The 26,013-nt window shown below is 50.2% G+C and overlaps 1 protein-coding gene across 2 annotated transcripts in view; it reads left to right on the top strand.

Moving 5' to 3' along the window:
- The window catches only part of LOC119965876 (aryl hydrocarbon receptor repressor-like), a 253,068-nt gene that overhangs the window by 159,007 nt on the left and 68,048 nt on the right, over nucleotides 1–26,013 (top strand). For both annotated transcript variants that reach the window (XM_038796824.1, XM_038796825.1), the window contains one exon: nucleotides 14,517–14,635. In XM_038796824.1, coding sequence (XP_038652752.1) covers nucleotides 14,517–14,635 — 119 coding nt within the window. The remainder of the gene's footprint in view (nucleotides 1–14,516; nucleotides 14,636–26,013) is intronic.

Raw genomic sequence — 26,013 nt, 5'->3', positions numbered from 1 at the left:
TGGTTCACGCCACTCTGTCCCGCCGGGACCCCCCGCCCCGCTGGGTACGGGAGAATCCCGCCCTTTATTTCCAAGTTGGAACTTCCAATCCATTAACAAGAGGGTCTCCATTCAACCAAATTCCCATTGTTAGAAAATGCTGTTCCAATCCCTGGTGATTTCTGAAGTGGTTCTGACTTAACCCTTCAGGGATATAGATTCAGCTTCGCCATTAATGTTAAGTGGGTTCTGGCAACTCAGCAGCCCAATTGTAGATACACCTGATATGCTCTTCTATCAATAGCTGAGTTCAGAACAGGTTGTCTATTTGCATTTTTCTCCCTACATCCTTATGTGTGTGAGGAGAAATGTTTTTCAATATTATAGATTAAGGAAGGTTTTTTCACTGAAGTTTGTTTTGGATGTCTGCAGAATAAATAAGGTATCTTGGCACAGTGGTTAGCACTGCTGCCTCACAGCGCCAGGGACCCGGGTTCAATTCCAGCCTTGGATGACTGTGTGGAGTTTGCACATTCTCCCTGTGTCTGTGTGTGTTTCCTCCGGGTGCTCGGGTTTCCTCCCACAGTCCAAAGATGTGCGGGTTAGGTGGATTGGCCATGCTAAATTGTCCCTTAGTGTCCAAAGATTGCAGGTTGGGTGAGGTTATGGGTATAGGGCGGGCGAGTGGGCCTTAGTGGGTGCTCGTTTGAAGGGTCGGTGCAGACAAGATGGACCAAATTGCCGTCTCCTGTCCTGTAGGGATTCCATAGACGTTCATGAACCACTCTAGATGAGGCTTTAAGAAAGAAGACAAAAATATGCCTTTCACTACCTTATGATCGTCGCAAAGCACTTTACAGCCAATTTGAAGCATAGTTACTTTTATGATGTAAGAAGCATGATGGCCAATTTAGGCACAGTGAGTTCAAATAAGCATAAGTGAGGTAAATGACAAGTTTGTGTGTTTTGAGGTGTTATTTGAAACACATCAAAGTTATTGCATAAAATAAAAGCTTGTGGTATAGGAGGGTAACATACTGGCATGGATAGATAGATTGGCTGACAGGAAGAAGCACAAATGGGTATTTTTTGGGTTGGGTTGGGGGTTGGCAGGATGTGATGGGCTATGTGCCACAGGTATCAGTGCTGGGACGTCATCTGTTCACAATCTGTACAAATGATTTGGATGAAGGGATGGTTGCCAAATTTTCTGATGACACAAAGATAGGTAGGAAAGTAAGTTGTGAAGAGGACGTAAGGAGATTACAGTGAGTAAGGGGATGTAGATGGGTTAGGTAAGTAGTAAAGATCTGGCAAATGGAGTATAATGTGGGAAAATGTGAAATTGTCCATTTTGGCAGGAAGAGGCATATTATCTAATAATCTTTATTATTGTCACAAGTAGGCTTACATTAACATTACAATGAAGTTACTGTGAAAATTCCCTCATCACCACATCGCGGCGTATGTTCGGGTACACAGAGGGAGAATTCAGAATGTCCAAGTTACCTAACAGCATGGGCGGAATTCTCCGCAAGGCCCGACGCAGTTGTGAAACCCGGAGAGGTTCACGACGGCATCGGAAGTCTCTCCTTGCCCCCTATTCTCTCCCCCCCCCCCCCCCCCCCCCCCGAGGGGCTAGGAGGGACGTGCCGTAAATCTCGGCCGCGGGGCCTTGTCACTGGTGTCAAGGCCCGGCGCGCCGAGAATGACGTGGCCAGCGGGCCTAATGGCGTCAGCCGCGCATGCGCAGGTTGGCCGGCTCCAACCTGCGCATGCGTGACTGATGTCACGACGGATAACGGCTCAAACCCGCGCATGCGCAGTTGCCGTCTTCGCCTCTGCTGCCCTGCAAGATGTGGCAGCTTGATCTTGCTGGGCGGCGGAGGGGAAAGAGTGCGTCCCTTTGAGACGCTGGCCCGATGATCGGTGGGCACTGATCGTGGGCCAGTCCCCTCCCGAGCACGGTCGTGGTGCTCACTCCCCTCTCCGCCCCCCACAAGCCACAAACCAGGTATTGGCGCCATGTTCACGCCGGCAGCGACCAGGTGTGGTTGTCGCCGGCGTGAACCAGTCGGAAATGGCAGGCTGCTCGGCCCATCCGGGTCGGAGAATCGCCGGCCGCCGTGAAAAACGGCGACCCGCGATTCTCCGAGCGGCGTGTCCCAAAACGCGACACGCCATTTTGGTGGCGGTGGGAGAATTACGGGGGGTTCCAGAGTGGCCCTCCCGCGATTCTCCCACCTGGCGTGGGAGCGGAGAATCGTGCCCCACATCTTTCGGGACATAATGGCGAGAGATTGGAGAGCTCTGACGTACAGAGAGATTTGGGAGTTCTGGGGCATTGATCGAAAAAGGCTTGTATTCAGGTAAAGCAAGTAATTAGGAGATGCCGTCATTCTGTTGACATGTTAGAATGTTATAATTTATTGTGAGGGGAATTGAATACAAAAGTAGGGAGGTTATGCCTCAGTTGTACAGGGCATTAGTGAGACCACATCTGGAGTACTGTGTACAATATTGGTCACCTTATTTCAGGAAGAATGTAAATGCATTGGACGGCAGTTAGTGAAGCTTTACCTGCTTACACGTTGTTATGGGCCAGGGTTTAGAGAACCCCAAAGTGTATCATGGAGTTCACCTGACCCACAACTTTTAATAGATTGTGGTATGGGGAGCACACGGCCCACTCTGTGTGGTACAGCAGAAATAGAAAAGTATTTTTTAAAGCAAAACAATGTTTGTTCTATGAACTCAAGTTAACCTGTTTAAAGCACAGTGAACATCTTAGCAACCATTAACTCAAATATAACCCCCAAAGAATACAACACTAAGCAATCCTTTAAGCTTTCCTTTTAAAATCCATCAGACTTAAAACACCTTTTACCAAAAGCACACCAAGTTAAAGTTACTACTGTTACTAGTTTTAAATCACCAGGATCGATTTACAGTCTTTAGATTACAGAGAGAGACTCTAATACACCTTCTGGCTGTGACTGCAGCTATCCAGTTCTGAAAATGAAACTAAAACACACCCTGCAGCAAACAGCCTAAAATTAAAGTAAAAAGCTGACAGACAGCCCAGCTCCACCCACTCTCTGACATCACTGCAGTAGTAAACACCCATTTCTTAAAGGTACTCTCACTACAGATATTTATATACACACCCATTTATAAACCCCCATTTCTTAAAGGTACTCTCACATGTCAACGTGGAATGGGTGGGTCATCTTATGGTGAAAGGTTGGACAGTCTAGGCTTCTATTCATTGGCTTTTAGCAGAATAAGGAGTGACCTGATTGACTCTGAAGGGTCTTGACAGGGCGAATGTGGAGAGAATGTTTCCTCTCTTAGGAAAGTCTAGAACTTGGAGTCAAAGAGGTCGCCCATTTAATATGGAAATAAGGCAAAAGAATTCCGAGTGAGTCATTGGCCGATTCTTCCTGAAAAGCAGTGAAAACAGCGTCTTTGAATATTTTTCAGGCAAAGGTGGATATATTCCTGGTAAGAAAGAGGGTGATAGATTATCAGGGGTGGGCGAGATGCAGATTTGAGGTTACTATCAGTTCAGCAGTGGTCTTCCTAAATGGTGGGGCAGGCTTAAGAGGCCAAATGGCCTACTCCTTATTCATATGTTCATACTTTTTAAAAAAATATTGAGCAGGGTGCTGGAGGGAACTTCCCTGCTCTTCAAAATATTACCTTGGGATCATTTTACCAACTGAGAGGGCAGATGGGGCTATGGTTTGACATTTCAACAGAATGACGGCATCTCCAATATTACATCAAAAGCACTTGTCTAAATTATTGGCTTGCAACTCTTGGCCAGTTTCTAGCATCTATGTTTTTTGCAGGGTTCCCTTTATTATTCATTGAATCACAATGCTGGCAGCTCCAAGTCAACTGTTAACAATACACAGACAGTCAGCCGCCAGTTATTCAGGAAATTAAGTTCAGATTCTTTGTCTCTTCTCACAAGCCTGTGATAGTTTCCCTTTCCCAATATCTCCAATTGGCTGAGAAAAAGAACTTATCCCTTCTGCTTTCTAAGCGCGCACAGAATCTTTGAGAGCTTCGGACCCACAGCACGAGTTAGAGAAGACAAAGTGCAAACATATGAAACCGAAGCATTAGAGGAAGAAAATTGGAAAAAGTTTTCCAATTCCCGATCCCTAATTAATTCTGTGAGCATGTTGCACTCTGTTGAAAGTCAAAATCAAAACCTCATTGGAGATTGGTTTTTCTATCAAGGGAGCTGGAATTCAAAGAGGAGGAAGTTACGCTTCTGGGTAGCCTAGAGCCTTGGTCGGACCCCATCTGGGGTACTTGAACACTGCATCTCGGGAAGAATACATTGACCTTGGGAGGGCTTCAGTGCAGCTTTGCCAGAATGATACCAGGGTTTAAATTATGAGGGCAGGTTGTTTAAACTTGGTTTGGCTTCTCTTGAGTATTGGGACATTGAGTGCTGATCTGACTGAGATATTTAAAATGGTAAAACCATCCAGTAGAGTCGACACTACATTTCCTCTGGTGCGGAATTATAAGCAAAGGAACAAAAGGCTACAGAAAGAGCATTCAAAAGTGAAATGAACCAACATTCTTTTCACAAAATGGTGGTAGTAATATAGAACAGTCCGAGGATGTGCAGGTTAGATGGATTGGCCATACTAAATTGCCCCTTAGTGTCCAAAGGTTAGGTGGGATTATGGGGATGGGCATGGGCTTAGGTAGGGTGCTCTTTCCGAGGGTCAGTGCCAACCCGATGGGCCAAATGGCCTCCTTCTGCACTATAGGGATTCTATGATTCAACTCTCTCCCCAAAATGCTCTGTATGCTTTGGAGCTTTTGAAACACCAGGTAGATTTGTGATAAAGTGTAACGGGATATGGAGCAAAGACAGTTAAAAGGGAACAGAGATACAGATCAGCCACCATCTAATTGAAAGGCAAGCCAACAGGGCTGAATGGCCTACTTCTGTTCCTCTGTTCTTAATTGCTAAGAATGCCTAATTGTACCATCTACTTTGCATGTCTCATTTTCGGTGCATGAGTATTGAGGCAATTCTAAAAGGCATGAAACACTTCCTAACCACAAGGAAGGAAGTGGTGTCAAGGTAAAAGTTTCCAGAACAGACAAAACTGGTGAATGACACAGCATCTGAGGACGGATGTGCATTTTCGCCATGCACGTTTCCAGTGGGAGGGAGGAAAAGGAAGCGATTCGTGGGGGGGGGGGGGGGGGGGGAGAAAGGGATTATTTATTTTAAAGTGCAAACCTTTAAACATTTATCAAGGAAGTGACCTACAGGGGACCTGTATCACAGGCGCGCACATCTGTTCACAGATTGACCTGCTAAAGAGCCTTGCTGGTTTTTGCTTTTTAATTTAAAAAAAATATATAAATTTAAAGTGCCCAATTCATTTCTTTTCCAATTAAGGGGCAATGTAGTGTGGCCAATGCACCTAACCTGCACATTTTTGGGTTCTGGGGGTGAAATCCGCGCAGACACCGGGAGAATGTGCAAACTCCCCATGCTTTTTCAATTTAACAGAGGGTGAGCCTCGTCCTCTCCTCCATTTGGTTTCTGGGGGTGATTTTCGGTTTCTGGGGGTGATTTTCCAAGTTCGTGCATCAGAAAGTGCACAAGAATCTTTTGATATACTTCCCAAAGAGGAAAGCCAAAACCAAAAAAAACTCTCATTTCCTCCACTGTCTTTTCCTCCTTCATCCTATTTTTTCTTACCATCTTCCTCTTTTTATTCCCTCCATCATCGTTTTCCTCTTTTTTTTTCTCTTCCTCTCTTTCTTTATCTGTCTCTGCCCTTCTCTCTCTGTATATGTGTAATTAGCATATTTGTTTTTCCATCAGGCATAAATAAGGAGAAAACTCTAGATATCTGATACGACAAACAGTCATGAATTAGGTTCCATTACATTCCGGCTTAACCTTTCCGAACAGCACTCAGTGCTTGGCAGCAGTCATCAATATTTAACAGCTGTTGTTATTATGAAATTCTTTATAGAGTTATGTGGCTTGCCTGCTTGCACGCAATGGCTTTGAACAGCAGCCAATAGTCTGTCAGACACACAGAGAGGAGATTGACAGTCTGCTACATTGCGTGACAGTGGAGCTCTGCCGAGCTGGCAATTTGCGTTCTGTGCTTCAGTTGGGTGGAATTTCACTGTTTTTTTTTCTCTCTCTTTGAGATTGCGATGGGGGTGGGGGGGGGGGGGGGGGGGGGGTTGGGAGTGGGAGGGGAGGGGGTGGGGGTGGAGCTATACTGATGAGATGGCTCTGTGCCCAATTCCCCGCCCCATCTGCCTCCAGTGAAGACATCTCCTTGTGTCGACTGCACGCAAAGCTGTCAGGGATGAATGTATATCAGACACGCCTGAGCAGTGAGCAAACCTGAGACTTGGCATCCGTGGCCCGCCAGACAGACCCGAAAGGGAAACACAAGAATTGCCTCTTCAGAAGGCAGTAAAACAGATCAAAATAACGACCAGTAATTATCTTTGTTAAAAGTGCATACTTGAAAGCTGGGAAAATATCTCCGCAGGAATATGTTGAGAAAGAATAAAACATTCAAGATGACACGGTGCAATTCCAACAGTGGGATGGCAGCATTTGAGGAGGTTCCAAGCTTTAGGAATTACAAGATGTTATTACCAGTTTGGTCCTCACCCTTGGAATAGCTCCTTGCTGGAGTGTAATCTCATGAGATCTGCACCTCAGCATATTGTGGCAAATTGTCACAAGTGTGAGTTACTGACAATGGACACGAGAGACACCAGGGGCTAAACCTGAGCTGCTCCACTTCAACACCCAAACGCAGAGGCAGATTTGCAGCTCAAAGGGCCTGGTGCTCACCTTCATTTCTGGTCACCCACCTTCGCAAAGGCGGAAGCCACAAAAATGCACAAATTGGTCACCGCTTTTTAACTTGCGAAGACACACCTGGTATGAATAATTGCTGAAATGAAATCCAAGCTCACCTCCCATCAGAATGACAGTAAAAGGTGGTCAATATTGCGATGTGCCAGTCTTGAGGCGAGCAAACATGGAACATGCTGAGGAGCAACGATTGAAAATTCAGCCTGTGACATCACTCCAGCACAGGCCAGTGTAGGACAGGCCGAATCATCAGACCATCCACCCACACTTTTGGGTGAGGATGAATGTGCAGTTTATGCTCTATTCAATACGTCGTCCTCTTGTCTCGCCTTCAATTTTCTGCGTTTTTGACTGCCTGACTGATCGTTTCGCTCCATATTGCTGAAGAAACTGATCTTGGAAGTGCCTGGAAGAGCAGGTGTTTGCACAGTCAATCCCACCTTTTTATCAGCTTCAATTCAAGCTCTGCAAAACTTAATTCATCTTTTAACTCTGAAGCTGTGATTCTGGATTTCAAATGGCACTTGCTCTACTCTTCTCCTGCCCATTCCCCCCACACAACTCACAAACTTTCCCTCCCCATGGAGCCCCAACCCCATCACTAACTCTCCCTCCCTCCAAACGCAACCCAGCCCTCACACACTCTTCCCACCGTCACTGCAATTCTGCAACCTGGCTAACCCCCTCACATACTCACCTCAATCACACCCTTACACGTTTTCCTCCCCCCTCCATCCCCATCCCCTCACAGTCCGTCGCCCCCCCCCCCCCCCCCCCCCCACTCCTCACACGCTCCCATTCTCACAGCCACATTCACCTAGCCCACCCGGGATCTTCAAGGCAGCTTTCCACCTCATCCACCATCTCCTTGTGGTTAAGGCTTGATTCGGGGCCTTGTGCCTCACTGTTACTGGCCTGACCTGGTCGAGTCGCAATCCTTCTCGCGTCGCCTGCTCCCCTTGGCATCTGACCTCACCTCGTGGAGGCTGTTGGTGCCTCGTTGCTGGCTTGCCATTCTGAGTCTGATTTCCCTCTGCTTTGCCTGCTGATAGGCAAAATAATCAGGTTCTGATTGGGTTCCCAGGGCAGCGGCAGGCGTCCCACCCCCTCAGCATTGATCTGGGCCCTGCACCTCGGCACAAGTGTGTTTCATTGTAAATCTGCTCCTGCCCAGACACGCATTCATACTGCAGAGGGGCACTGGATGGCATTTGATGCTTGGAGCCATGTTTAGTCTGGTCTTCTTTATCTCACATTGTACAGCCACTTGTTGCTTCCACCACCCCCCCCCCCCCCCCCTCCTCCAGCTCATCTGAAACATTATCCATGCCTCTTACCTCCAGTTGCGACTGTTTTAAATACTGTACTGGCCGATCTCTGATGCACGATCAATTGCACATAGACGAGAGTTGGATACAACTGAGGCTTTATTGCTCTAAGATGTGTGGCTTCCCACAGCAGCTGCGAAATGGCTGCAGCATGGGGGACACACACATTTATACTCCGCCTACTGGGTGGAGCCAGCAGGCATGGACTACTCACCTGTAGTACAGGTCCGACCATACATCACCTAATATAGGTGCAACAGTGGTTTACCACATTCACCCCCTGTTAAAATTGAGTCCGGCAGGGGTGAATCTCCTGCTGGCCAGGTAATGCCTCCAATGCCTCACAGCTTCAACGATAGCTTGGGCCTCTTTTTTGACGGATGAGTGCCGAATTTCTGAGGCATGAAGGGTGTGGGAAAAGAATGCCACAGGTCTGCCTGCCTAGTTGAGAGTGGCGGCTAGGGCGACGTCTGATGCGTCGCTCTCTACTTGAAAGGGCAGTGTCTCATCTACTGCGTGCATCCCGGCCTTGGCGATATTGGCTCTGATACAGCTGAAGGCCTGTTGTGCCTCGGCCGTCAGGGGAAAATGGGTGGACTGTATGAGTGGGCGGGCCTTGTCCGCATAGTTTGGGATCCACTGGGCGTAGTATGAAAAGAACCCCAGGCAGCGTTTGAGGGCCTTGGGGCAGTGGTGGAGGGGGAGCTCCATGAGGGGGCGCATGCGGTCGGGATCGGGCCTCAGAACTCCGTTCTGGACCACATAGTCGAGGATGGCTAAGCGGGTCGTGCTAAACACGCACTTCTCCTTGTTGTTGTGAGGTTTAAGAGAGTGGCGGAGCGGAGAAATTTGGCAAGGTTCGCATCGTGGTCCTGCTGATCATGGCCGCAGATGGTGACATTGTCTAGGTACCGGTCGACCATTTGGTCCATCTCCCTTTGGAAGACCGAGACCCCGTTGGTGACGCCAAAAGGAACCCTGAGGAAGTGATAGAGGCGACCGTCTGTCTCGAAGGCAGTGTATGCACCGTCCGATTTACGAATGGGAAGCTGGTGGTAGGCGGATTTGAGGTCTACCTTTGAGAAGACCCGGTACTGTGCAATCTGATTGACCATATCAGATATGCGTGGGAGGGGGTACGCATCGAGCTGCGTGTACCGATTGATGGTCTGGCTGCAGTCCATGACCATTCTGCGTTTCGCCCCAGTTTTAACTACTACCACTTGGGCTTTCCAAGGGCTGTTGCTGGCCCCGATGATGCCTTCCCGAAGCAGTCGTTGGAACTCGGACCTGATGAAGGTCCTGTCCTGGGTGCTGTACTGTCTGCTCCTGGTGGCAACGGGTTTGCAATCCTGGGTTAGATTTTCAGAGAGGTAAGGTGGATCGACCTTTAGGGTTGCGAGGCCGCAGACAGTAAGGGGTGGTAGGGGCCTGCCGAATTTCAGGGTTAGGCTCTGGAGGATACACTGGAAGTCCAGGCCGAGTAGTAGGGCAGCGCAGAGGTTAGGGAGGACGTAGAGGCGGAAGCCGCTGAATTCTATGTCCTGGACCATGAGTGTGACCGTACAGTACCCCCGGATCACCACGGAATGGGATCCGGAGGCCAGGGAGAATCTTTGGTTGGCGGGGTGTACCACGAGGGAGCAGCGCCTTACCGTATCCGGGTGTATGAAGCTTTCGATGCTCCCGGAGTCCAGCAGGCAAGAGGTTACGTGTCCATCGATCTTAACGCTGGTTGATGCGGTGGCCAGGTTGTGCGGACGAGACTGGTCGATGGTCACTGAGGCGAGTCGTGGTTGGTCATCGCTGGTGTCAGATGATAGGATGCCCAGGGGGCACGGGTCCTGGAACGCTGGTGGTGCTCATGTGCCATGGGGGAGACAAGATGGCCGTGCCTGAAGGTCTTGTGAAGATAAAATGGCGGCACCCATGGGCCGCACGTTTTGCGCGGTGGGGAAGATGGCAGCGCCCACTGGCCGCACGTGGTTCGGGGTGGTGAAGATGGTGGTGGCCATTGTCCATAAACGAGGGGGGTGGGGGCGATAGTGGCGACTGCGTGGGCTTGGCACACCGCGGCGAATTGCCCCTTCTTACCGCAAGCCTTACAAAGGGCAGTGCGGGCCGAGCCCCGTAGGCGGGGGTGTTTCTGCTGGCTGCAAAAGTAACATCGGGGATCCCCAAGGTTCGCTGGCTGGCGCGTGGCGCAGGCGTATTGGCTGGGTGAGGCCCCCACTGGGGCGGCCGTTTGTGGGGTCCACGATGTGTAGGAGGGGTGGGCAGTGCGGCTGGGGGTGTAGGCGACCGTCATAGAGAGCGCTAGCTTCTTTATGGCCCCTTCTAAAAGTCTCTGGCGTATGAGGTCCGACCCAATCCCCGTAACAAAAGCGGCCCGCATCAGGAGGTTAGCATGTTCAGTGGCCGTAACGGCCTGACAGTCACAGTCCCGGACTAGTGGGATTAGGGCCCGCCAGAGCTGAAAGTCCTTTTTGGCATCGCTTGATTGCGGATCCAGCTGCAGGCGATCCGGTTTGATACGGAGGTCCATCTTCTGAAAATCTTAGAGCAATAAATTGATGCACGATCAATTGCACAAATATGAGTGTTGGATACAACTGAGGCTTTATTGCTCTAAGATGTGTGGCCTCCCACAGCAGCTGGAGAAATGGCTGCAGCATGGAGAACACATACATTTATACTCCGCCTACTGGGCAGAGCCAGCAGGCAGGGACTACCGACGTACCTGTAGTACAGGTCCTACCATTCATCACCTAATATAGGTGCAACAGTGGTTTACCACAATGTCCTATCTTGTAGTTGCCCTCCATAAACTTAAGCTCATCTGCAGGTTCAGTTGGCAGTTCTGAAGGCAAATGCAATGTTAGCATTTTCATGTTGAGAGGGCTAGAATACAAGAGCAGGGATGTACCTCTGAGGCTACATGAGGCTTTAGTCAGACCCCATTTGGAGTATTGTGAGCAGTTTTCAGCCCTGTATCTAAGGTCTTGGAAAGGGTCCTGAGGAGGTTCACCAGAATGATCCCTGGAATGAAGAACTTGTTGTATGAGGAACGTTTGGGGACAATGGGGGCGCAATTCTCCCAGCCCCGTGCCAGGCCGGAAAATCGGCGCAACCACGTCAGGCCACCCCGACGCTGGCGCGCGATTCTCCGAGATGTGGAGAATTGGCGCAATTTGCACCGGCATGTTTGGCGTGGCACCGGTCATGGGGGCTGCTGTACGAGGCCAGGCCGCCGATTCTCCGGCCCAGATGGACCAAGCGGAAAAAGCAGAGTCCCGCCGGCGCCGTCCACACCTGGTCGCTGCTGGCAGGAACGCTGCGCGAAGGGTCGGGGGGGGGGAGGGGGGGGGGGGGGTGGCCTGTGGCCGGGGGGGGGGGTCGGGGGCTCTGTCCCTGGGGGAGCCTCCGATGGGGTCTGGCCCGCGATCAGGGCCGACCAATCGGCGGGCCGGCCTCTTTCCCCACCCCACCCCCCCGGGCCTAGTTTGTTGCATGTCCAGCCCCAGAACCCCCGCGCCATGTTGTGTCCGTGCCGGCGCGTTCCGTAAAGCCACCGCGCATGCATGGGTTGGCGCGTCGCCAGTGCGTGCCAGGAAGTGAGGCTGGAGCGGTGTGAACCGCTCCAGCACCGTGCTGGCCCCCTGTGGAAGACAGAATCGCTAGTGCCCGTGCCTGTTTTCGTGCCATCATGAAACGCGACGGCGTTCACGACAGCGTGGACACTCTGTCCCATGACCAGAGAATTGCGCCCTGGGTCTGTACTCGTTGGAGGTTAGAAGGATAAAGGGGGATCTTATTGAAACTTACAGGATACTACGAGGCCTGGATAGAATGGACATGGAGAGGATGTTTCCACTTGTAGGAAAAACTAGAACCAGAGGACACAATCTCAGACTACAGGGCCGATCCTTTAAAGCAGAGATGAGGGGGAATTTCTTCAGCCAGAGGGTGGTGAATCTGTGGAACTTTTTGCCGCATAAGGCTGTGGAGGCCAAATCACTGAGTGTCTTTAAGACAGAGATAGATAGGTTCTTGATTAATAAGGGGATCAGGGGTTATGGGGAGAAGGGAGGAGAATGGGAATGAGAAACATATCAGCCATGATTGAATGGTGCAGCAGACTCGATGGGCTGAATGGCTTAATTCTGCTCCTATGTCTGATGGTCTTACCTGTATCTGTGCTGCATGTATCTTAACTTGCAGAAAGTCCTGTTCACCCAGCGACGCTGAAACTGCTGACCTCCAGCAATGCCTAGTTTTCAAAATTATCCTTGTTTTCAATTCCCTCCATGTCCTCCCCCCTTTCTATCTCTGTAACTTCCTCTAGCCCATTAGCTCTTTGAGGTCTCTGCACTCCTCTAATTCAGGCCTATTAGTCCATCCCCTTGACCTCCACATTGGCAGCCAGACCTTCAGTTGCCTAGTTTCTTAACCATGGAATTTCCTCCCTCCCTGCCTCCCTATATCACTCGACCCTTTAAGACTTTCCTTAAACCTTCCCTCTTTCACCACGCTTTTGGCTACCTTCCCTAATAACTTCTTATGTGACTTAGTGTAAAGTATTGTTGGATACTGCTTCTGTGAAGCACTTTGGGCTTTACTACATTTAAAGTTCTATATAGATATAGGGGGCTGGATTCTCCCCCCCCGGATGCCAAAATCGCGTTCAGCAACGGTGCGGAGATTCCAGTTTCCCACATGAATTCGGGCCTGGCACCGGTTCCACTATTTCCCCCCCCCCTCCCGAAAAGCGGCGTACACGGGGTGTACACCGTGCCAAGAATCCACGACCTGAGGCCATTGCCTGAGGCCCGCCCCGCTATTCTCCATCCCCGACCGGCCAAATTCCCGACGGCGTATTTCTAATGTGGTTCTGCCATTCGGGAAACTCGTGAGGCAGCTGCGGACTCAGCCTGGGGCCTCCACACTTGGGGCGGGCCGATCAGAGGGCAGGGGGTCCTCATTCGGTACTACGGTTTATTTGTCAGGGCCGTCCGGGTCGGGCGAGCGGCCGATCGGGGGCACTATTTCAGCAGTCCAGGTCCGTGGGCTGAGTCCGCCATGGAGCACGGTGCAGCCACTGATGGCCACCGCCGTGCGCATGCACGGCCTCTGACCCGGAAGTGCGCGGAGCCGTATCGGCAGCTGGAGCTGTGAGCTCCACGACAGCTGCCTGCTAGCCCCCAGCAAGGCTGTGAATCTGTGGCCTTTTGATGCCAGTTTTCCGACGGCGTGTACACATAGTCCCGAAAGCAGAGAATCCAGCCCATATTCTTGGTAGTTTGGTACACCTGAGCCATGAGAGTCAGATTAAGCTGAGGCCATTGGTACTGATTTACATCCTGGCTCAGATCTACTAATTCAACTCAAACCCCAGAGGGAGGGGGCAATTCCCGATCTCGCTGCTGACCCCCGTCACACTGCTAATTACAGTCACCATCATAATACTGGTTGCGTTGCACAGGAGACTGGATTGGGAGGAGCGCTAAAATCCCAGTGCTGGAAGGGGTTACAGAGATGGGCATTTGTTAAGACCAGAGAGGGATTTGAATACAAGGTTGAGAATATTACAACTGAGGCTTGACCAGACTGAGAGACGATTTTCATGTCAGAGGTGGGAATCGGGAGATGGGGATTACCCCACTGTGGTGAACCCGTCTCCATTTTCAGACTGCTGGGGTGGAATTTTCCCAATTGTTTAGGCCCCAAGTGGCACAAGGTAGTAATGGAGGTTGGTCAAATCCAATGGGGGCAGGTTAAATGGGCTACCTTCTTTTCCAAAATCTTGGCCCAGTGTTCTCTTCCTCAATTGGTAACCATGTCTTAAGCGCTGCCTGCATAGGCTTGGGATGAAGATTTGTGGGTGAAACCCACATGCAGATCAGTTTGTAATACCTGTAGTTTTTTTGTCTGCCTTTTACCTCTCGTGCTTTTGAACCAAAGTTTCAATTGGGACCGCCTAAGCAGATTCCCAAGGATTTCTGGTTGTGGCATCATTTCTTCTTTTTGACCACTTTCCAATAGGGTAGCAAGTGAGAAATCCCCCACCTTGGGGTACCCCCCCTCCCCCCCCCCCCCCCCTCCCCAACCCCCAACTCCCCACAGAATGTACCATTCTGCATTCAGGTAGATCAGGTTTACACGGAAGGCGAAGGGGGCCACAGGTTCGGCGATTGAATTTGTGAAGCAATATTCTCTTCCAATGAATGCTTCCTTTCCAATGGTTGTTGTTCTTTAGCATGCGCTCCGTTAGAATTGGCTAATTTTTTGTGTGGATTTCCATTGTTTTGCAGCCTTTCAGGATACGGAGTTGCGGAAGGAACCGCAGCAATTTATCAACCATGACATGAGGGACAGCCAGCCCACGCTCTTGACTGGGAATTGGCGCTCAGAAGGGGAGCTCCTGCTCGACGTAAGTAGCGTCTGTCACAAATAATAAAAACACTTATGAGTTGGATTACAAGGAACTGCCAGGTCAGATAATTGACAAAATTCATTTTCAGACTGTGACAGGGCCAATATTTATTGCCCATCCCTAGTTGGCCAGAGACTGTGGTGATGAGCCTTTTATTTTTGATGCAACAAATGGCTTGCTGTGTCGTGTGAAAGGGCAGTTAACACCCCGCTGAGGTGGCACTTTCGTCACAGATAGGCCGGACAGGTTTTCTTCCCTCAAGGACGCTAATGAACCAGTTAGGACTTTTAAGTGGTTCAGACAGCTTTGAGGTCACTTTTACCGATACTGACTTTTTCATTTCCAGAGCTTAAAATACTGAACTCAAATTGTCAAACCGCCCATGCGATCCGCGAGCTGCATAATTGGGGATTTCTCTGCTTACTCTGTTAATCGTCAGAAGTCTTACAACACCAGGTTAAAGACCAACAGCTTTGTTTCAAACATTAGCTTTCGGAGCACTGCTCCTTCCTCAGGTGCACATAGAGGCAGGAGCAGTGCTCCGAAAGCTAGTGTTTGAAACAAACCTGTTGGACTTTACCTTGGTGTTGTAAGACTTCTTACTGTGCTCACCCCAGTCCAACGTCGGCATCTCCGCATCATAGTCTGTTAATGTACAACAAAAGTATTGACCCAGAATTTGTTGTCATAATAACACTGAGGTTAACATGCTGTTATTGAAGTGAAAATCAGCCAGCAGTTTGTGGTGAGGAAAATACACCTGCCATTAGTTGCTGGATGATTGACACTTTTGTGGACAGTTTGCCCTCGACCACCCCTTGAGTTTTGCAAAGTTTCTGCTTTTACACATCAATTGCCAATTAAGGTTTGGGCTACAATCGCACTCGACCTTCTCAGCCTGGAGAGGGAACCATTTGAACTGTTGAGCCTCCTTCCCACAAGTCCCAAGTTGTTGACAGATTTTTAAATTTATTTATTTTAAATTTAATTCTTAAACATGTTTTCCTATTTTTTTCCTTGCCGCCTCCTTTTCTGTCTCACTTAATTCTATCTTTCCTCTCCTCTTTACTTCCTTTTCTGCATCTACATTGAATTCAGCTCACCCTTTTTCCCTCTCTGCTGTTTCTCTGTCTCTTTTTTGAAACTTAAATCTCACTGTTTAAGGAGGTCGGCTGTTGGTCCTGATGTTCACCAGGCTCGCAGATGCCTCATAATCAGCTCAGACTCCCAGCAATTTACGGGCAACAATTTGTTTCGAGTTGAAAGTTGAAAGAAAAGTTCCAACAAATAAGGCATTACTTGAGATGCCCTGCTCTAGCAAAATATGGATCATCGTTTGCAATGGGCGCCATCAGTTTTCTTTTAGCAACAACTGATGCCTAGCACCTGGTAATGCCAGGCATTACAACCAAATCATGCCAGGTTTCCAATAGCCTTCGATTCTTTCATAATAATTGGATCCAAAGATAAATATATCTATTTGGATAAAGTTTAGTTTGGGTGTCCACAGCTATGGCATGGCTAACCTTGGAAGATTCTGAAGTGCAAAAACAAGATTTTACTTTTGGCATCTTTACCAACACCAGCAATGTTTCTGTTCACTGGCTTTCGTGGTTACAGTGCTAAAAATGCAAGCACTTTGAAGAAGTTAAGATCTTTAGAGGAAATTGCAGCAAGATTCTCAAAGAGCTGTGGTGGCACTTACTGGCTGAAAAGCGATTTGCTGGAGTGTTGGAAGGTTTTTTTTTTGAGTTAATGAATGAGTCATGACATAAAGTGGCGTGATGATGACCAGATTGACAACATTAAGGGAGCAAATTATTGCGAGCAGTTCTCACGGCTGACAGTTTCAAGAGCTTTAATACTGGGAACAAATAAAAGGCTTAGGATCCAGGATGGTTCTGGTCTTCTATGTTAAATTGGATCTGCACAGCTCTATTGCAAGCCTCATCGTATCTTCCAAAAGAGTGTTTGTTTTTATATATTTCCAATAAATATTGAACTGATCATTTTGTGCTTTTGAAGTGTTGTCTAACTAAACTAGCCTCAATTTAGTCTTGGGTGTGGGGATTGTTGGTATTTATAGGCTATTCGTGCCTTTGTTACCTCTTGGCTCAACTAAGCCAATGAATTTTTGGCTGGTCCCTCACAATCTACCCTTCATAAATTTGAGGTAATTCACAACACAGCTGCCACCTTATATCGCTCCAATTCCCATCCCTGAGTCCACTCTGACTTACATTGGCTCCCAGTCAAGCAATTCCTTGACTTTAAAATTCTCTCCTTGTTTTCAAATTCCTCCATGGCTTTGCCTGCTCCTATCTCTGTAATCTCATCCAGTCTCTCAACCGTCCGAGATGCCTGCATTTCTCTAATTCTGGGATCTTGTGCATTTTGATTCATAATTGCTCCACCATGAGAGGCCGTGCCTTGAGTTGCCTGGGCCCCAAGCTCTGAAAATCCCTCCCTGCACTTCTGCTCCTCTCTACCTTCCTTTAAAACAATTCTTAAAAGCACTTCTTTGACCAAGATTATAGTTATCTGATCTAATGCCTTCTTGTGTAACCTGGCATTGAAATTTCTTTAGTAGTGCCTTTGTGAAGAAGTGCCTTATATCTATATAGGGTCCTTCATTTAAAAAAAAAATTTAGAGTAGCCAATTTTTTTCCAATTAAGGGACAATTTAGTATGGCCAATCCACGTAGTCTACACATCTTTGGCTCGTGGGGGTGAAACCCACGCAGACACAGGGAGAATATGCAAACTCCACACGGACAGTGACCCAGGGCCAGGATTCGAACCCGGGTCCTCAGCACCGTAGGCAGCAGTGCTAACCACTGTGCCACGTTCTGCTCACTTAGGACCCTTAATAATAATAATCTAAAATTAATGGCATGAAATCTGAGTTATTATTGTTGTTATCCCTAGATCTCCCATGTAGGTTGTGGTGGGCTGCCTCCTTGGAATACATTGTGAGGATTTTTTAGTTGTGCAGCGGTTTGACATATCTGTGATTCCTTCAGAGGGTAGTTAAGAATCTATCATGGGCTGGATTCTTCCTCCCCGCCCGCCATGGGCGAGACGTGGACAATGGAGAAGTCCATTGACCTCAGGATAAATTCTCCGGTCGCCGTGCAGACGTGGCCAGAGAATCCCGCCCCATGTTGATGTGGTACTGGAGCCACAAATAGTCCGGATCAAATAAGAGCAGCAGCAGGCTTCCTTCCCTGAAGGATATTAGTGAACCAATAGCACAGATTTTTATGCGTTAACCAATCTGCAGTCTTTGAATACCTACTGCTTAAAAAGACCTTTCATTTTTTTCCCCCTTTAAATTGGCTCGCTCCATGCACAATTATTTTGGATCAAGTTTCTGATGCGGAATGGATTTATTGGCAGTGGAATTGCGAACCATATTTCAGATGATGTAATTCTCAGAGAAATTGAAACCTTTCCCTTTGTGCAAGTGTGTGTGGTCTTTAGGCCTTTAGTGTATAATCATTGGAAATTGCTCAAAGCCATTTTCTTTTAACAGGAGCAAATACCAGGGCCACTCTCTCAATGCCTGTTCCTATTACAATCGTCAACATTTCTTTGTCACGATAGCTTCTCTTATAAACCAGACTATTGGCAAAAGGCTGGGTCTAGAAATCTTTGAATTTCAGAAAGCAGATAATAAATGTTGTCAAAAAACAGTGCTGACGTTCTTTAACATACACCCAGAAAGTAGGCAAACTATCTGCATGGAACAGGACTAGTGATGGACGGGAGTTTTGGAATGCCTGAATCATGATGTAAAGTATTGTGGCGCTGAGTATAATGTGATAACACATGAAAATAATAAGCAGAATCTCAATGTTTTTGTAGGAAGGAGGAGTGGCACTCTTAGATTAATGAATATGAAATGAAATGAAAATCGCTTATTGTCACAAGTAGGCTTCAAATGAACTTACTGACATGTTCCTAAGATATTCCTTTACCTTAGGGACATTAGTGCCAACAGTTGTTTTTAAAAAAGGAGTCATACAAATTAAGTGTTATAGATACCGTACCTCAAATCTGACAACCTTGGGACCACGGCCAAGCTGGATTTTGGGTACTGCTGATTTTCGATTGGGTGCTTCGGGCCCTGAGCAGTTGGAGTCAAGCTAGTATATGTGGGGTCAAGAATCGTTTGGAGAGGGCGACATGGTGGTGCAGTGGTTCGCACTGAAGCCTTACAGCACTGAGGACCTGGGTTCGTTCCCAGCTCCGGGTCACAGTCCGTGTGGAACTTGCACATTCTCCTTGTGTCTGCGTGAGTCTCACCCAAAGATGTGCAGATAAGTGGATTGGCCACACTAAATTGCCCTGTAATTGGAAAAAAAAAGAATTGGGCACTTTCAATTTTTAAAAAAAGGATCATTTGGGGTATGGAATAGAGTGGCAACAAAAGTGTGAAGCGGATATCTAGTCCAGTGCCATACTATTATAAAGCAAGGTCGAGCCTGACCGTCCGGGTAAGTTATATCTTTGCAAATTTTGCTCAGTTAAAATCGATGCTTTCAACGTTAAAGAACTGTCTAGTTTTCAGACAACTCCAGTTTTTGGACAGCTGGATTTGAGGTACCCTACAATGACGCCTGTATACCTAGATGCAGTCATCTGTAGGTTCTGAAGAGATAACTATTGCAAGTTCAACAGTCATTCTATTGAATTAGAATAGTGTAACAAATGTCCCAATATTTTAACACATATTCCAGCTTTGACGAAGAGTCACCCAGACTCGAAACATTAACATCATTCTCTCTCCACAGATGCTGTCAGCTCTGTTGAGATTGTCCAATATTTTCTGGTTTTGTTTCAGATTCCAGCATCCGCAGTAATTTGCTTTTATTCCAATATTTTATTCATTCATCTTTCTCTCCATCCACTGTTGCTATCAACTTCTCCTTCAAAGCCCCTGATTTGTGCTGCTTCTATCTTTTGACAATGCATATTAACTTCCAGCAAATCATCTGAACAGCCATTCTTATCAAGCTATTCAACTCTTTGTGCATTGCAATTCGCACATCCAAGTGTACACAGAGATGCACATGCTTGATCTACGATCGATAGGTTTTTGTTAGTCAAGAGCATTAAGGGACATGGAACAGGGTATGCAGTTAAGGTACAGGTCATAGAATAGTCATAGAATCCCTACAATGCAGAAGGAGGCTATTCGGCCCGTCGAGTCTGCACCGACCCTTGGAAAGAGCACTCTACCTATATCCACTCACCCAACTATCCCTCCCTACCTCCGTAACCCCATAACCTAACTGCACATCCCTGGACACTATGGGGCAATTTAGCACGGCCAATCCACCTCACCCGGACATTTTTGGACTGTGGGAGGAAACCAGAGCACCCGGAGGAAACCCAAGCAGACTGGGGGAGAACGTGCAAACTCCACACAGACAATGACCCAAGACCGGAATTTAATCCGGGTCCCTGGCGTTGTGAGGCAACAATGCTAACCGCTGTGCCACCGTGTCGGCTATGATCTAATTGAGTGGGTGAGTGGCAGAACCGGCTCGAGGGACTGGATGGCCTTCTCTGGTTCTCATGTTCCTCTAGCCAAGGATGTTAAGAATACTATGACTAGTTGTATCTCTGGCTGAAATCATTCAGAAGAGAGGGAAGACAGAGTGCATTCTATACTGTAGGGGCGCGATTTAACTACCACGTTGTGCCCGGCGCGGACCTAGGCATGACAGTTAAGTAGCGGGAAAGGCCAAAATCTAGATTCACGCCGGGAACTAATCAGTTTGCTATCTAACTGGCCCCTTCCCGAGGGTGAGTTCCATATTTCGCCCAAATATGGTGAGCAGATCATTTTTTTTTTTTTTTTTTTTTTTTTTTTTTTTTTTTTAAATTTTTTTATTGGAATTTTTTGCAGAAAATATAACAAAAAGTATAGCAAAAAGCAGTAATATGCAACTAACAGCCCCATAACACCCACAATTCCCCCCATACCGTAACATCACATGTATCACATTCCCCCACCCCCCCCCCCAAACAAGAGAACTTAACCATAAATTAAAATTAGATAAATCAAATTTAAATAAAATAAGCTAACATAATCAACGCCCCCCCCCACCCACCCACCCCCCCCCCCCCGGGTTGCTGCTGCTACTGTCCCAGTACCCTATCGTTGAGCCAGAAAGTCGAGGAAAGGTTGCCACCGTTTAAAGAACCCTTGCACCGATCCTCTCAGGGCGAATTTAACCTTCTCAAGCTTAATAAAGCCCGCCATGTCATTGATCCAGGTCTCCACGCTTGGGGGCCTCGCGTCCTTCCACTGTAGCAAAATCCTTCGCCGGGCTACTAGGGACGCAAAGGCCAGCACACCGGCCTCTTTCGCCTCCTGCACTCCCGGCTCTACCCCAACCCCAAAGATCGCGAGTCCCCATCCTGGCTTGACCCTGGATCCCACCACCCTTGACACCGTCCTCGCCACCCCCTTCCAGAACTCCTCCAATGCCGGGCATGCCCAGAACATATGGGCATGGTTCGCTGGACTCCCCGAGCACCTGGCACACCTATCTTCACCCCCAAAGAACCTATTCATCCTCGTCCCAGTCATGTGGGCCCTATGCAGCACCTTGAATTGGATGAGGCTAAGCCGCGCACACGAGGAGGAAGAATTTACCCTCTCCAGGGCATCAGCCCATGTACCGTCTTCGATCTGTGTGAGCAGATCATTAACCCCAATGGAAGCCATGTTGTTGCCTGTGGCTCCCTGGTGGGCACTCTGGCGGTTCTGGTTAATATCTATGCTCCAAACTGGGATGATACGAACTTTATTAATAATATGCTGGCCTCCTCCCCAATTTGGATTTGCATCAGCTAACTTTGGATGAGGACTTAAATTGTGTTCTGAACACTAGTCTTGATTGGTCCAAGCCCAAATCTCTGACTCCATTAGGGGTGGTCAGAGTGTTGTTGTTTTTCATGGAACAGATGAGGGGAGTTCGATCCTTGGCACTTTTTACGCCCAGGTGAAAAAGATATTTAATTTTTTCCAGAGACCTGATATAATGAGGCCCATGTTGCCACCGTACTGTCATTGGACAGTGCATCGGACTGTTCAAAATGCAGTTTCAATGCCTGGACCGCTCTGGCGGTGCTGCAGTACAACCCCACCCCCAATACCCTCGCGAGCGTCTCCCGCTTTGTGTGGTCTGCACAGCAGTGGGGCGACATGCTGGAGGAGGAGGAGGGATATGTGGCATTGTCTGAGGAGGAGGTGGATCAGGAGGGGGTGGTGGACGAGCCCAGGGAGGAGCCGGAGGATGGAGGACAGTGGCGAGGGTCCGGCATGCCCGGAGGACCAGGGAGGCCCACATCCTCACGCAATTCACATCGGATGAGGCTTTCCCCCCCCCTCCATTCCCCTCCTTCCTCCTCCCCCATTCCCTCCCACCCACCAACCACCCTATTCCACCCTCCAAGGGTCTGTGTAACAACACCCCAGGGTGATGGGTCTGTGTCGGCACTGTCAGCGGGTCAATGTACAAGGCAAGAGAGCGATGAGCACTCGCTGTGAGGAAAGCTCTAGCGCTCCTCAGTTTCTGAAAAAGTCTGACTCCTGTCTTCCTGCTGACAGCGGGCTCACACCCACCCTCTGAATGGGGTCTGCATCAGGGCCGTTTGACCTTGGACCACTGTGCCCGGAGGGTGGGAGATGGGGGGAGCGGAAGGCAACAGTGGGTGGGGGTGCAGGCAGGCCTGATGTGAAGATTCACATGTATCAGATGTAACATGTTTTAATAGATAACACTGGACATTTCCATTTCCCCTATCTACACATAGTGACCACCATCCCCCAGTGCCCACTCAGTGATCCTCTCTCTTCTTTATCTTTCATGATCTAGTACTACGTCTTGGTGTGTCCCCAGGATGCACAACAAAGAAGGAGGCAGCGTGCTGCTTTCTGTGCCCTGTGGCCTTTGTTTTCCTTGGTGGCGTCCTCTGGAGGGGCATGGAGCCGGAGCCGGAGCGGGGGGGGGGGGGGGTCCAACAGACCTATCGGTTTCACTGGCTTTGTTGTGTCACCCTGTTTTGTTCACTACCCCTGAAATGCGCCAGTGTCAGGAGGGGGGGGGGGGGGGGGGGGGATTCAGAACAACTGGAGACCGCCGTCGTCTCCTTGGTGACAGGTCCCGGGTTGCCCCTAACGCTTCATACTCCCTGATGGTGCCTGCAGGGCCCTGGAGGTCTCCATTGAATGGAAGGGCAGCTGGAGTGAGCTCCAGAGGCCTCTGCATCATCTGGTTCTGCCGGACCTAGAGACTCCCCATTGTCTGCACTATGGTGTTGATGTTCCTCAGTGATGTTCCTCAGTGAATGGGCCATGTTCTACAGTTTCTCAGCAATGTCCACCTGTGTATGGGACATGTCCCTCAGCAACTGGGACATGGGGCAAAATTCTCCCCTACCCGGCAGGGCGGTGGTCCTGGCGTAGCGGAGTGGCGCCAACCACTCCGGCGTCGGGCTTCCCCAAAGGTGCGGAATTCTCCGCACCTTTCGGGGCTAGGCCCGCGCCGGAATGGCTCCCGCTTCGCCGACTGCCTTTGGCGCCACGCCGCCCGGCGGCGGGGCTGGCCGAAAGGCCTTTGTGAGTCCGCGCATGAGCCGGAGCGTCAGCAGCCACTGACGTCACCACCGGCGCATGCGCGGTGGAGGGGGTCTCTTCCGCCTCCGCCATGGTGGGGGCCGTGGCGGCTGCGGAAGAAAAAGAGTGCTCCCACGGCACAGGCCCGCCTACCGATCGGTGGGCCCCGATCGCGGGCCAGGCAACCGTGGGGGCAATCCCCGAGGTCCGATCACCCCGGGGGCCCGCTCGCGCCGCCAATCAAACCAAGTCGGCGGGAGAGGCCTGACAGCGGCGGGACTTCGGCGTATCGCGGGGCCGGAGAATCGCCGCGGGGGGCCCACCGATCGGCACGGCGTGATTCCCGCTCCCGCCGATTCCTGGGTGGCGGAGAATTCCGGCCACGGCGGGGGAGGGATTTACGTCGGCCCCGGGCGATTCCCCGACCCTGCGGGGGGTCGGAGAATTCCGCCCATGATGTCGAGGCCCTCAGCCATGGTCATCACAGACTGAGCCATACCTTGGGCACCACCTCTCAAGACGCTGACCTTATGCTGCAGGCTTTCCACTGCGGTCGCCACTCTAACAGTGTTGGCCTTGATGCCACACATTGTTGGCATCATCTCCTGCTGTTGCTGACATCCCCTCCGGAATCTGACGGGCGTGTCCTAGTATCTGCATCAGCTCTGGGATATCCTTGTCCAGAGGCTCGGCATTTGACTGGGATCCAGCAGAGTTCTGGGATCCAGCAGACCTCCGACTGTTGTCTCCATTGGATGTTCCTGCCTCCACTTGATGTGCAACAGCAACCGTGTGGTGTTCACCAGATTGTGCCCCAGAGGCCTGTCCACTAATGTTGCCCACTTGAGGTGTGTGTCTCTGCGCTGATGCAAGGTGTGGGTGATAGCTGTGACACCTCAATGGTGGTCTCCCCGGAGCTGTCCTCCGAGGTCATCTCTTGGGTGGCGGGGAAGGGCTGACTCCGGATGGCCTGGCCCATCTCATGCAAATCCTGTGAGAGAATGCACATCTGGGCGAAATTCTCTGACCCCCGCAGGGTTGGAGAATCGCCCAGGGCCGGCGAAAATCCCGCCCCCGCCTTGGCAGAAATTCTCTGCCACCCGGGAATTGGCGGGGGCGGGAATCACGCCCCGCCGATCGGCGTGCCCCCTGCGCCGATTCTCCGGCCCGCAATGGGCCAAAGTCCTGCCGCTGAGAGGCCTCTCCCGCCACCGTGGTTTCAACCACCTCTGGTGGCGGAGGGATTGGCGGTGCGAGCGGGCACCGGGGTCCTGGGGGGGTGCGGGGCGATCGGACCCCGGGGGGGGGTGGCCCCACGGTGGCCTGGCCCGCGATTGGGGAGAACGATTGGCGGGAGGGCCAGTGCCGTGGGGGCACTCTTTTTCTTCCGCTGCCGCCACGGCCTCCACCATGGCGGAGGCAGAAGAGAATCCCCCAGCGCGCATGCGCCGGTGGTGACATCAGCGGCAGTTGACGCACTGGCGCATGCGCGAACCGGCGAAGGCCTTTCGGCCAGCCCCGGCGGCGGGCATCAAAGGCCGCTGGCGCCAGTTTTGGCGCCAGTCGGCTTGACGCCAACCACTCAGGCACGGGCCTAGAATTCCACACCTTTGGGGAGGCCCGACGCCGGAGTGGTTGGCACCACTCCGCTACGCCGGGTCCCCCCGCCCCTCCGGGTAGGGGAGAATCCCTGCATTGGTCAGTGAGAGGGAAAATTCACTTTGTCTAACATGAACAACTCACTTGAGATGGGTTATCTGGGTGAAGGGGCAGTGGATCGTCACCTCTGTGCAGAGGCCAACCTCCCTGTCGGTGACTGCTCTCTCCTCGGTCAACCCCGCGACCTCCAAGGCCCATTCCTCATAGGGGGTAAGGCCTCGATCTCTGATACTTTGCCCCCGTCTTGGCCCTTTCCCGCTTATTATGGGCTATCATCCCCTGCGGGAACAAAGAGCGCAATGTGAGCTGCATGCTTGATGGACCGGGGGGTCGATGGAAGGTGGCATGTGTGTGCACTTAACTGGACATGAAGAGGCTATGCTAGTGGGTGCCATGGGGTGCTGAGGAACAAGCATGTGGGGAGGGTGCAAGATGTCACCCAGTGATTTGTAGTAGAGGGATTAAGAATTTGAGGGATGGCAGGTGGAACTGATGCCAGGAGAGACATAGTAGCTTACCCTTGCTGATTGGTGGAAGGCACTGGTCCTCCTAATTATGCTGCCCGCACTGACAGCCGCAGCCACTGCCTCCCAGGCAGTATTGGTCACCCTGCTACTGGTCGTCCTACCCCTTCGGAGGAACAGGATGCCCTGTCTCTCATTCACAGCGCCGAGAAGCTTGTCCAGGTTGGCATCTCCAAAGTGAGGAGCAGGTCTGCGCACTGTTATGCTTGAGTGTTGACTGGCACTGAGTGGTGAGGGAGCGTGTGTGGCGAATCAGATGGCGAGACAGCCAGTAATGGTGAGGCGCTCGTTGCAGCTCATTTTCCGCACTGAGTGCCAACGCAGCTGTCGAGAAACATCCTGCCAACCATGCCCAAAATGACACGTCAAAATGTTTCCGTTAAATCCTGTCCTAGGAGTCATTTTGTGCATTGAGGGTGTAGCCTCTCCAAGAGTTGGAGATTGGACCATACCGTAATGCTAATCGTGTAACCTGTGCGTAGAGCGGAGCCTCAGAAAATGATCCCTTCTACGCTATATTGTTTGGAAGTTCATCAATTTTAGGATTTGAATCGAGA

The sequence above is a fragment of the Scyliorhinus canicula genome, chromosome 5, assembly GCF_902713615.1.
Source record: "Scyliorhinus canicula chromosome 5, sScyCan1.1, whole genome shotgun sequence".
NCBI classification, from domain to species: Eukaryota; Metazoa; Chordata; class Chondrichthyes; order Carcharhiniformes; family Scyliorhinidae; genus Scyliorhinus; species Scyliorhinus canicula.
The sequence above is the reverse complement of the archived record's forward strand: the minus strand, read 5'-3'. Positions and strand labels throughout refer to the sequence as shown.